Source organism: Chamaea fasciata, unplaced genomic scaffold (genome assembly GCF_029207755.1).
Source record: "Chamaea fasciata isolate MVZ Bird 193981 ecotype frontalis unplaced genomic scaffold, bChaFas1.0.hap1 SCAF_7, whole genome shotgun sequence".
In the NCBI taxonomy this organism is placed as follows: domain Eukaryota; kingdom Metazoa; phylum Chordata; class Aves; order Passeriformes; family Sylviidae; genus Chamaea; species Chamaea fasciata.
Genome location: NW_027094092.1, coordinates 359,325 through 371,541, shown reverse-complemented (window position 1 = coordinate 371,541; position 12,217 = coordinate 359,325). Strand labels below are relative to the sequence as shown.

The window sequence follows — 12,217 nt, the reverse complement described above, 5'->3', positions numbered from 1 at the left end:
GCCGGGCGGGCGGGGTCACGTGAGGCGGCGGCGGGAGCGCCCGAACGGCCGGAGCGGGGCCGCGGTGAGGGACGGGCACGGGAACCGGCATGGGGATAGGGATAGCGATAGGGACGGGCCCGGGGATGGGGATGGGGATGGGCTGAGCCGGGCGGGACGGGCCCGGGGCCGCGGGAGCCCCCGACCCGTCTCGGCCCCCCCCGACGCCTCCCCGGTGCGGTGAGCGGCCGCCGGAGGCTGAGGGGCGTTGGCGGGGGAGGGATGGGAAGGCCGTCACCTGTGCGGAGGCGTGAGGGGCGTTCAACAAAGGGCTGGAGTTGGGCAAAATGAGGGGACGCGGCGTGGGGAATCCGTGGAGTTCCAGGTCGCCGGTGGGAGGTGCTGCTGGCCGGGCCCCCGGTGAAGTTGGAATCGTGGAATGCCATAATGGCCATGGAGCTCCACCCCCTGCCATGGACAGGGTCACCTTCCGCTATCCCGGGTTGCTCCAAGCCCCGTCCAACCTGGCCTTGGTCACTTCCAGAGATGGGACAGCCACGGCTTCTCTGTGCCAAAGCCTCAGCACCCTCACAGGGAAGAATTTCCTCCCAGTACTCAATGTAAACTTCCCTGCTGTCAGTTTAAATCTGTTCCCCCTTGTCTTGTCATTATAATATTCAAATTGTAAGTTATATTCCAAGTGTGTGAATTCCCTTGTATCCTTCAGTTTCCCGTGACAGCTCCTGCCTGCCATCCTGCTCAGCAATCCCAGGAGTGGTACAAATCCTCTGCAGGGTCTTCCAGCCCTTTCCAAGCTGTTTGTGGCAGTCCCAAGGGCAGGATCTGGAGCAAAGCCCAGGCCCAACATCAGGGGCAGGTTCAGAGGCCTTTTCCAGCTTTAATAATTGCCTGTTTCTGATTCATGTGGCCACATAACTTATTCCTAAAAGGGAACACTGAAATGTTTGGTTCCTTCCAGGGGGTGTCCTGGGTCCTCGCTACCATGGCCATGCAGATGCAGCTCGAGGCCAGTGCAGACACGTCAGCAGAGGAGGAGAGCTTTGGGCCACAGCTCATATCCAGGTTGGAGGTGGGTGAGGAGTTGCCTCTGGAGGAAGTTTTCCGGAGATGCACTCGCTGCTCTTTTTCCTAGAATGGAATCCTGTGATGGTTTGGGTTGGAAGGGACCTTAGAAGCTCATCCCGTTCCATTCCCTGTCATGAGCAGGGACACCTTTCACTATCCCAGGTTGCTCCAAGCCCGGTCCATTCTGGACTTGAGCATTTCCAAGCTCTCCACCAGGGCCTCACCACCTCCACAGGGAAAAAATTCCTTACTGATATCCAACCTAAACCTTTTTCTTTAAAAGCAAGGTGAAACTGAAATCTCTGTTGCTAAATTCTTACTGGTGTTCTGTTAAAAAAAACCAACCAAACAAAAAACCCAGAAATAACCAAAAATACCAACACGTGTCATTTTTCCTCCCTCCCTCCCTCCCAGCAATGTGGCATAAATGCCAATGATGTGAAGAAGCTGGAAGAAGCTGGATTTCACACGGTGGAGGCCGTGGCTTATGCTCCAAAGAAGGAGCTGCTGAACATTAAAGGCATCAGCGAAGCCAAAGCCGACAAAATCTTGGTAAGGATGTTCTGGAACTTTAACACAAGATGTTCCACAGGTTTATTTCTGCTGGCTGAAAGCGTTGTGGTGAATTTGGAAGGTCTCCAAAGGGCAGTAAGGGTGATTACAGGTGTGACATGACTTGTGATGGGAAAGGGCAAAACACACCAGGAGAGGGCTGAACTGAACAGATGGGGGACAAGGGGAGGATATTTCCATAAAACACAAAAAAGGGATGTTGGAGCAGAATCTCAGTTCTGTTCAGAAGTACCAGCCAGTGCAAGGTCTACAAAATGTGCGTGGAATGATACAGGCACCTCTCCACGAGGTGAGGTGGAGGGATTAACAAACAGCATAATTAATTACTGGGGGATTAACAAACAGCATGAACTCCCCTGGCACTGCTCTCGGGTTTTCCCTCAGGCTGAGGCAGCCAAACTGGTTCCCATGGGCTTCACCACGGCCACAGAATTCCACCAGCGGCGGTCGGAGATCATCCAGATCACCACTGGCTCCAAAGAGCTGGATAAGCTTCTTCAAGGTCAGCATTTTATTATTTCTCTTTCCTGCTTAACCGCAGTCATTGGGATGGGGTTTTCCCATGAGTGGGATCCTTGCACAGAACCACGTAAGGTAAGTCCTGGTTGGATGAAAAACCTCTAGGACTGCTCTTGAATAATTGCTTTTATTTTAGAAGCTGCAGAAATAGCTTTTAGACCTTTTAGTCATGTTGCAAGACCCAGAGCTGTCCATTTTTGGGTGTTTCTGGTTTATTTAAGTCCATGATGCGTTTAGGGAAAACAAAACCAGACATCACCATCTCCCCATTCCTCTGGTAATCCAAAACTGAAAACAAGTAATTTCGGCTCTTCAGTGTCTTCAAAAACATCCGTGAACTTCCTAACCACAGCATGAACAAACCTCACGATGTCAAGCAGTTTTCCCTCTTAGCTTTGAAACTTTCAGCCAAATTCAATGTTTAACTGAGTCTTTGTAAATGTATTATTTTATATTTGAGATAGACCCATAGGTTATACATGTACATTAAACTTTTTAAGTTTTAATAATAATCATTATTGTTATTTTCCCTTCAGGAGGAATAGAAACAGGGTCCATAACAGAATTATTCGGGGAATTCCGTACGGGGAAGACGCAGCTGTGTCACACCCTGGCTGTCACCTGTCAGGTGGGGGGTTCACCTCATTACAATCCAATAGTCAGACCCCACAGCCTTGGGATATTTGCTAATTTGGGCACTTTCTTTGACTTTCTAAGTGTTTATTACTGTCTAGAGGTTGCTCTTCCATAAAATATTAGAGGCTTGGACTTAATTTGATCATTCAGTTGACTCCCTAAACTTCCCAGCTCAAAGCTAAGCACCTGTTGTCTTGTGTAGAGTCGTGGAATGCTGGAATGGTTTGGGTGGGAAGGGACCTCAAAGCCCATCCAGTTCCATGGGCAGGGACACCTTCCACTATCCCAGCTTGCTCCAAGCCCCATCCAGTTTGGCCTTGGACACTTCCAGGGATCCAGGGGCAGCCACAGCTTTTCTGGGCAGCCTGTGTCAGAGCCTCGGCACCCTCCCAGGGAAGAATTTCTTTCCAATATCCCATCTATCCCTGCCCTGTGTTAGTGGGAAGCCATTCCCCCTTGTCCTGGCCCTCCAGGGTGACAGGTACTCCACAAGGAAGGTGTCAGTGATGGGGTCCACAGATCTTTCCTCTCACTTTTCCCAGCTACATGGGACTTAAATCACAATAACCTGGGATGATATTTATTGTATGAGCTCAGTGAGGGCGTGTGGCAATATCTGCTATATTTATGGAAGCTTTATTCCCTGTTCATTCCTTTCCTTTCTTCGTTTAGCTCCCCATAGACCGCGGGGGCGGCGAGGGAAAAGCCATGTACATCGACACGGAGGGGACCTTCCGCCCAGAGCGGCTCCTGGCTGTGGCTGAAAGGTCTGTGAGGGGAAGACGGGAATAGATGGACTCACAACTCGGTTGGAAAACATTTTCCACAGGTTCTGAAGGTTGATTTGGCAGGTGTTACCTTTGGAAAGCTCTGGTGTTGCTGTTCCTCTTCTGTCCCTGCCACTCTCTCCCCACAGCTCTCATGTCATTGTCCCTCAGCATGAGATGATTTCCCTCTTTTGCTACTGGAAGGGACTGGAAGCTTCCCAAGCAGCTGGGGACAGGACTGGCTGGATCGGGTTAGCTCTTTCTGAAGAGCCTTTGATCTAATCCTGCTGGCTTCTCCCACAGCAAGGGCTGCTCCCATGTTCCCTGTCACCAGGGAATATTTGGCAGCCAGGGAAAGGAGAGGAAGTGAAATGATATTTGCAGCAAGCACAGGTGTGTCTGTGCTGGCTGTGTACAGAGTGTCCTTGGAATCATGGAATCCTTCAGGTTGGAGGAGCCCCGTGCCAAACCATTTCCTGGTGCTGCCAGGCCCATCACTGTCCCATTTCCCCAAGTGCCACATCCACACGACTTTAAATCCCTCCAAGGATGGGGCCTCCACCACTGCCCTGGGCAGCTGTGCCAGGGCTGGACAGCCTTTTCTCTAAGAGACTTCCCAATATCCAGCCTAAACCTCCCCGGCATCACGTGAGGCTGTTTCCTGTTATCCATTTCAGATGGTTCCAATCGTTCCATTCTCTTTTCATCACCACCAGTTGCCTTTTTTCCGTCTGTTTTTATCTCTGCCAGGGGTGTGAGTTTTCCTTCCTGTCTTCTGCCAAAGCTCCTAACTGCTGTGGATGAAGTTGTCACTCAAGGTTCATCCCTTTATTTTCCCTGATTTTGCAGGTACGGCCTGTCTGGCAGCGATGTCCTGGACAACGTGGCCTATGCTCGGGGCTTTAACACCGACCACCAGACCCAGCTGCTGTACCAGGCCTCGGCCATGATGGCTGAGTCACGGTAATTACACTGATTTGATGGATTTTTTTCCCACATGGGATTAGCCTTTGGCTTCTCCAGGGAGCCAGCTTGCTCCATGGGCAGTCAGGTGTCAGCAGCACGTCTTGCTGCTGGAATTCTGGATGCCAGCAAGTGGTTTCAGCTGACGTGGCTATACAAACACAGGGAATTGATGGTTCCTCGGTGCCAGCCTGAGGAGCAGCTTGGGAGCTCAGTTTAGAACTGTGGTTCGAAGCAGTGCTGATGATTTCCAAGCTCCCAGGAGAGCTGCTCAGGCAGCTTGGGATTGGAACTGAGACTTAGAGCCCTGCCTGCCCTTTCCCAGGTACGCGCTGCTGATCGTGGACAGTGCCACGGCCCTGTACCGCACGGATTACTCGGGAAGGGGAGAGCTCTCCGCCAGGCAGATGCACCTGGCCAGGTTCCTGAGGATGCTGCTGCGCCTGGCAGACGAGGTGAGCACCAGCTGGGCTTTATGTCATGGGTTGGTGCTGGCCTAACACCAGGCACCCACGAAAGCCTCTCACTCACCCTCCTCTGCAACTGGACAGAGGAGAGAAAATGGAATGAAGGGTTTGTGAGTTAAGGACCGGGAGAAAACACTCATCAATTGCCATCAAGGGAAAAACAGGCTCAACTTAGACATTTGAACTGATTTCATTACTAACAAAATCAGAGCAGGATAATGAGAAGTAAATTAAGCTCTTAAGAACACCTTACCCCCACTTCTCCCTCCTTCCCGGCTCTACCTCCTATGCCAGTGGCGCAGTGAGATAGGAATGGGGGGTTTGGTCAGTTTATCCACCCAAGGCTCCCACTGCTGAGGGAGAAGAGTCCTTCCCCTGCTGCACCGTGGGGTCCTCCCGTAGGAGACAGTTCTCCACGAACTTCTCTAATGTGAATCCATCCCATAGGCAAGAGTGCCCCTCAAACTGCTGCAGTGTGGGTCCCTCTTCCACGGGGTCAGTCCTTCAAGGACAGGCTGCTGCAGCCTGACAGCAGGGCCCCTCTCCACTGGATCCCACTAGATCACAGCCTCCTTCAGGCATCCACCTGCTCCAGCATGGGGCTCCTCCACAGGCTGAGGGCGGATCTCTGCATCCCCTGCAGAGGAATCTGAACTCTGGCGTCTGGAGTGCCTCCTCCCTCTCCCTCTTCACTGCCCTTGGTGTCTGCATCTTGTTCTCCTCATATTCTCACTCCTGCTCTTCTCTGGCTGGAATTGAAGCTGCACCACAAGTTTTGTTTTGATTTCTGCTTAACTCTGTTATCACAGAGGCGTTTCCACCATTTCTAATTGGCCCAGCCTTGGCCAGCAGCATGTCCCTCTTGGAGCCATCCTGGGATGTCTCTGCCAGACATGGTGGAATCTTCCAGCAGCTTCTCACAGAAGCCACCTCTGTGCCCCCCTGCTACCAAATGCTGGCCATACAAACTCAGTACAATTGCCAAAACTCACTCATTTTCTTACAAACCCCAGCGATCTGGTTCCAAGGGCTTTGTTTCTACCTCTGCTCCCATTGTTTTGGAGAGGCTGGATCCCACAGTTAGGGACACCAGGAGTGCTCCTGTGTCCTTTTCCCTGCTTTTCTGTTCTGATTGTGGGAAATAACTGGGTTTGGGTTGTTTCTCCTGCAGTTTGGCGTGGCCGTCGTCATCACAAACCAGGTGGTGGCACAGGTAGATGGAGCTGCCATGTTTGCTGCAGATCCCAAAAAGCCCATTGGAGGCAATATCATTGCTCATGCTTCCACTACCAGGTAAGACAAGAGATGGTCATACCCCTGGAGTCTGGGTTGGGAGTGTTTTATGGAATTGGCTGAGAAACTTTCACTGCTGGGGTTTGCATAGTCTGTCCATGGCAGGCCCAGCCTGCGCTTCAGCTCCATGCTGCTCTGGGCCCTCAGTCCCCAGGGAAATGAATGTCTCGGGCAGTTCATACAGCTCTGCTTAGTGCCTTATGGATTAATGCCCATCCTGACCTGTTTCCTTCCCTCTCCCTGGCAGGCTGTACCTGCGGAAAGGCCGAGGTGAGACCAGGATCTGTAAAATCTATGACTCTCCGTGTCTTCCTGAGGCTGAAGCCATGTTTGCTATCAATGCTGATGGAGTGGGAGATGCTAAAGACTGAAAACTCCACTCCTTTTCTTCCCCTGAATCCCAAGACTGTGTCTGTAAGAGGCTCCTTCCTTGGTGGCACCTTAGGGATCCTTCCCAAGGCAGCGGGCGCAGGAAGCTGTGGTGTGTCAGCGTGGGAACTGTCAGGACACACCGAGCACAGCTGGAGCTGTTGGGAAGAGAGCTCCCTCTGGGCTGCAGGCACAGATGAGGTTCCTGTGCTACCCTGGCAACATTCCCACAGGACCATACCCTGCACGTTTCCCTGGATCCCATCGTGGACATGGTGCAGCAGAATCTTGGTGGCCGCAGTTGGGAACTTGGTGAGTTGGAAGCAAAGCTGAAGGGTTTGTCCCCTAAGAGAAGTGGCGATTTATAAACCAAAGCAGAGTGGTGTTCCACATGAGGGATTTGGGATCGGTGATGGTCCCAATCCATAATCTTTCTGTTCATTTTCTTTTGGCTGCTGCAACCTGCTGGGCTGGGGGAGCTGTTCGTTCATATTTCCGTTTAATTTTCTGTATTTCGTTAATTTTCTGTGGAAATCTGCTTTTAATAAAAAGGCTCCTGAGGATATTGATGAGGTCCCAGGTTCCTGGGATTCACAAGCGTGTGTTCAGACCAAGGATTGTTCTGGCTGGCAGAAGCTGCACCAATCTCCTGGGAATCTCAGTCTGGGTTTGTTTTTTCTCCCAGTTCTCAGTTTGGGGGTGCAGTGCAGCCCTGCCCTGTGGACCTCCTAGAAGGGGTTTGGGGTTAAAAAGATTATTTTCTATTCTGCAATATTTCCCTAGAACTTGATTAAAAAGAATAAAACTGGATCAATGTGGTTTTAATTGGTTCATTTGCATTGGTTAATTAAAGCAAATCATTGAGAAAGGGCTTGAGCCACCCTTGGTTGGAGCTGGCAGCTCTTTATTGTCTCTTCATTCTTTGAATTTCTTCTAATTATTTCTTAAGCAATTACTGCAATTAAGATACACAGTGAGGAGAACAGCATTGCTGCCCTGCTGGATTGGGAAATCCAAGTGCGATTCCTTGGAGAGATTGAGGGGATGGGAGGCTGAGCCTCAGGCTGGGTTTTGGCAGCGGGAATTGGGTGAGGAGGGGAGAGGGGAGATCCCCCAAAGCTGGTTAAAGGCAGTTCTGCTGGGTTTGGGTGCCCCCACCCCAAAAAAGGATCCTGGTTAAAGGGGACTTAAGGAAGCAGCAGGATGTGCTGGGGGGCTGTGCTGGAACCCCCAAGCCCTGGTCAGGGATGGTGGGCAGTGCCAGGGACACGACAGAGGGGCTGTGCTGGGATCCCCGCATTCCAGCCAGGAGCTGGTGAGCACTGCCAGACCTTTAGGACACTGGCTGATCAAGAACGATTTCCCATTATTTCTTCTCATGCTCAGCACCTGGCATTTCATTGGAGTCCCACAGGTGGAAAATCCCATGTCAAGAGCTGGAGTCCCAGCCGATCACACGAAGCCAGTCCGGGAGACTAAACGAGCTGTTCCACAGATTTATTTTTCTCGATGCGTTTTAGTTTAAAGCAGAACACTGCCCGCCCCTCCCACCTACCCCCACCCCATATTCTTTGATTTTGGGGTTTCTCTATGAGAATTATCTGCCTACGCGGGATAAAAAATTCCAAAGCGATTCCTCGGCGCTGCGGGGACCGGCGGGGTCTGGAGGGTTCCGGAGCCCTGACGGGACCGCGCCCGGAGCCCCGGCGGGGCCGCAGCCGGAGCAGGAGCGGCAGCGCCGGGTTCGGCCCCAGCGCCCGTCCCGGAGCGGCTCCTCCCGCCGGCGGCGAGCCCGGTCCCTTTCCCGGCCCCAATCCCGCCCCGGGCCCGCCAGCGGACACGGGCGGGACCCGGACCCGAAGGCCCGGTCCCGGTGTCGGAGCAGCCCCGGCTCGGCCCAGGTGTGAGGGGCGGGGCGGGGCGGGGCGCGGCGGGGCGGGGCGCGGCGGGGCGCGGGGTGGAGCCGGGGCGCGGGGGGCGGGGCCCGGAGGGGCCGGGGCGGGCCCGGCTCAGGGGCGCGGCGTCCCAGCGCGGCTGCGCGGGGCGGGGCCGAGGTGATTTAATCCCCGGGAAGCGCCGCTGCCGCCATTTGCTCACCCCGAGCAGGGTGCGGGCTGCAGCTCTTTCTCCGCGCTCCCCCGATTGGGCGCGGGGGCTTCGACCTCCCCTCCTGTCCCCTCTCTTCCCCTCCTTCCTTCTCCCCGTGTTCCCCTGCTTTCTCCCCCTTTCCCCGTCTTCCCTCTCTCCCCCAAATTTTCCCCGCCTTTCACTCCAAACCCTCCGCACTCCTTCATCTCTGTCGCTACCCCTCTACCCCTGTCTATTCCCTCTCTTCCCCTCCTCTGTCCACCCCCCTTCTCCCCCCTCGCCTGGCCTTTCCCTTCCCTACCGCCCCCATCCTCCCTCCATCTCTCATCTCTCCCTGTCCTCCCCTGTCCCCCTTTTCCCGCCGCCGCGGGGCTCGGGGCGCCGGAGAATAAAGCCCAGAGGGCCGGAGCCGGCGCCCCCCGCCCTGGCTGGAGCCCCTCCCGGGGCCGGGTCCCCCCGGGCGGTTCTCAGGGACCGCCCGGCACCGCCGGGGCTCCGGCTGTCCCCACACCACACCGGGGGCTCCCCGGCGGGGTCGGGGGTCGGGGAGGGGCCCCTCCTCCGGAGGGGTCCCGGGGGGGAGTCGGGGGGCTGGGGGTGGGCTGGGGAGGGTGGGTCAGGGAGGGAGGGCCCCCTCCTGAGGATGGGGTCCTGGAGGGTCCCTTCCTCAGGAGGGGGTCCCTGGGGGGAGGGAGGGAGGGAGGGAGGGCCCCCTCCTGAGGATGGGGTCCTGGAGGGTCCCTTCCTCAGGAGGGGGTCCCTGGGGGGAGGGAGGGCCCCCTCTGGGGGAGGGGGTCCGGGGGGGGTCGGGGTGGGCCCCTCCGGGGGAGGGGGGCGGGGGAGGGGGCGGGGCGGAGGGGGGATTCCCCCTCCAGTCCCCGCCCCTTCCCCGGCCCCTCTCCTCCGGACGGGCCCGGCCCGGCCCCCCCGGGACCCCCTCCTCCAGACCGGGGCCCGGGGGGGGGGGGGCGGGTGGGGGGGGGGGGGGGCGGGTGGGGGGGGGGGGGGGAAGCGGGGGGGTCCCGTCACTCTGCACCGTGAACGCACATAGAGACCACCGCACAAACAAACGGCCCCTCCCGTCCGGCCCCCGGGCCCCGGTCCGGAGGAGGGGGTCCCGGGGGGGGGGCCGGGGAGAGCCCCGTCCGGGGGAGGGGGACCCGGGGAGGGGGCGGGGACTGGAGGGGGGAATCCCCCCTCCGCCCCGCCCCCTCCCCCGCCCCGCCCCCCCCTCCCCCGGAGGGGCCCACCCCGCCCCCCCGGGACCCCCCTCCTCCGGAGGGGGCCCTCCCTCCCTAACCCACCCGCCCCCCCGGGGCCCCTCCGGAGGAGGGACCCCTCCCTCCCTAACCCACCCGCCCCCCCGGGGCCCCTCCGGAGGAGGGACCCCTCCCTCCCTAACCCACCCGCCCCCCCGGGGCCCCTCCGGAGGAGGGAGCCCCCCGACCCAGCCCCGACCCCCCGGGCCCCGGTGTGATGTGGGGACGGCCGGAGCCCCGGCGGTGTCGGGCGGTGCTTGTGAACTGCACGGGGGGACCCGCCGAGCGGGCCCGGCCCCGGGAGGGGCTCCAGCCAGGGCGGGGGGCGCCGGCTCCGGCCCTCTGGGCTTTATTCTCCGGCACCCCGAGCCCCGCGGCGGCGGGAAAAGGGGACAGAGGATGGGAATGGGGGACAGAGGATGGGAATGGGGGACAGAGGATGGGAATAGGGGACAGAGGATGGGAATGGGGGGACAGAGGATGGGAATGGGGGACAGAGGATGGGAATGGGGGACAGAGGATGGGTAATAGGGGACAGAGGATGGGAATGGGGGGACAGAGGATGGGAATGGGGGACAGAGGATGGGAATAGGGGCAGAGGATGGGAATGGGGGACAGAGGATGGGAATAGGGGACAGAGGAGGGGAATGGGGGGACAGAGGATGGGAATAGGGGACAGAGGATGGGAATAGGGGACAGAGGATGGGAATAGGGGGACAGAGGATGGAAATAGGGGACAGAGGATGAGAATAGGGGGGCAGAATGGGAATAGGGGACAGAGGATGGGAATAGGGGACAGAGGATGGGAATAGGGGGACAGAGGATGGGAATGGGGGACAGAGGAGGGGAATAGGGGACAGAGGATGGGAATGGGGGACAGAGGATGGGAATGGGGGACAGAGGATGGGAATGGGGGACAGAGGATGGGAATAGGGGGACAGAGGATGGGAATAGGGGGACAGAGGATGGGAATAGGGGGACAGAGGATGGGAATAGGGGACAGAGGATGGGAATAGGGGACAGAGGATGGGAATAGGGGACAGAGGATGGGAATAGGGGACAGAGGATGGGAATAGGGGGACAGAGGATGGGAATAGGGGACAGAGGATGGGAATGGGGGACAGAGGATGGGAATGGGGGGGCAGAATGGGAATAGGGGGACAGAGGATGGGAATAGGGGACAGAGGATGGGAATAGGGGGACAGAGGATGGGAATAGGGGACAGAGGATGGGAATAGGGGACAGAGGATGGGAATAGGGGGGCAGAGGGGATGGTCAGCGGGGAGTCAAAGACACAGGGCAGGTGGGGGGGTCGGGGTGTGCAGGGCAGCAGGGAGAGAGGGGACAGGGGGCGGCAGAGCGGGAAGGAAGGGTAGAGGATGGAGAGGGAGGAATGAAAGCAGATTGCGGGGAAGGCAGCATGGACAGGGGGCAGGTGGAACCGGGGGCGGGGAAGGAAGGGTGGAGGAAGGAGAGGGAGGATTGGAGGCAGGTGGGGAAGAACTGGGAAGGAAGGGGAATAGGGAGAGGGGCCAGGTGGGAACCGGGGTGCGAAAAAGTGGAAGGAGAAGGGGGATGGTGGAGGGGTAGGGTAGGGTTGGGGCGTGCAAGGGGATAGGGAGGGGAGTAGGGTGGGACCGAGCCGGGGGGGAGGGAGGGGAGCGCTAGGGGGGAGGGGGGGGGGTTAGGGGGGGCAGGGGAGGAAGGGAGGGAAGAAAGGCGGGGTATAGAGGAAAAGAGATGGAGAAGTGTAAAGAAAAAGAAATAGAGAGATATAGAGCCCGCCCGAACGCAGCTCCTCCTTCCGAGCGCAGAGGGGCAAATGGCTCCTAACCTCATTCCCGGCCCTTAAATCCCCTCGGTCCCGCCCCGCGCAGCCGCTCTGGGGCCCCGCGCACCTGAGCCGGCCCCGCCCTTCACACCTGAGCCGGCCCGCCCGGAAATCCCGACGGAGCCGCGCCCGCTCCGCTTTGTGCGATGGATGCTCATCCCGGGGTGCGGCGGGATCGTCGCTCGGAGCGCTGTGCGGAGCCCGGGACCGGGGGCTGCTCCCGGCGCTGGGCGGAGCTCGAGGCGCCGAGGTGGGGCCGGGAACGGGACCCGGGCCCGGGGATTCGGGTCCAGCTCCTGCCGGTGCCTGCTGGGGGTCCTGGGCGGAGCGGGCCGCGGGTGCTGCAGCCTCGGGATTGGGGCAGGGATCGGGACCGGGATCGGCGCG

At 58.0% G+C, this 12,217-nt stretch overlaps 1 protein-coding gene across 1 annotated transcript; it reads left to right on the top strand.

Moving 5' to 3' along the window:
- Positions 1–10: 10 nt before the first annotated feature.
- Positions 11–7,462, top strand: RAD51 (RAD51 recombinase). The gene is made up of 10 exons (XM_066186797.1): positions 11–64; positions 959–1,069; positions 1,480–1,617; positions 2,023–2,140; positions 2,694–2,785; positions 3,466–3,560; positions 4,410–4,523; positions 4,849–4,978; positions 6,162–6,283; positions 6,531–7,462. Exons 2-10 carry the CDS (start codon positions 983–985, stop codon positions 6,652–6,654), a joined length of 1,020 nt encoding a protein of 339 aa, XP_066042894.1. The 5' UTR covers positions 11–64; positions 959–982; the 3' UTR covers positions 6,655–7,462.
- Positions 7,463–12,217: the final 4,755 nt, after the last annotated feature.

Excerpts from the sequence above, each read along its gene's own strand:
- RAD51 (XM_066186797.1), top strand. The coding sequence starts at position 983 with ATGGCCATGCAGATGCAGCTCGAGGCCAGTGCAGACACGTCAGCAGAG. Across the intron at positions 3,561-4,409 it reads CTCCTGGCTGTGGCTGAAAG|GTACGGCCTGTCTGGCAGCG; the intron begins GTCTGTGAGGGG and ends CTGATTTTGCAG. Across the intron at positions 6,284-6,530 it reads GCTCATGCTTCCACTACCAG|GCTGTACCTGCGGAAAGGCC; the intron begins GTAAGACAAGAG and ends TCTCCCTGGCAG.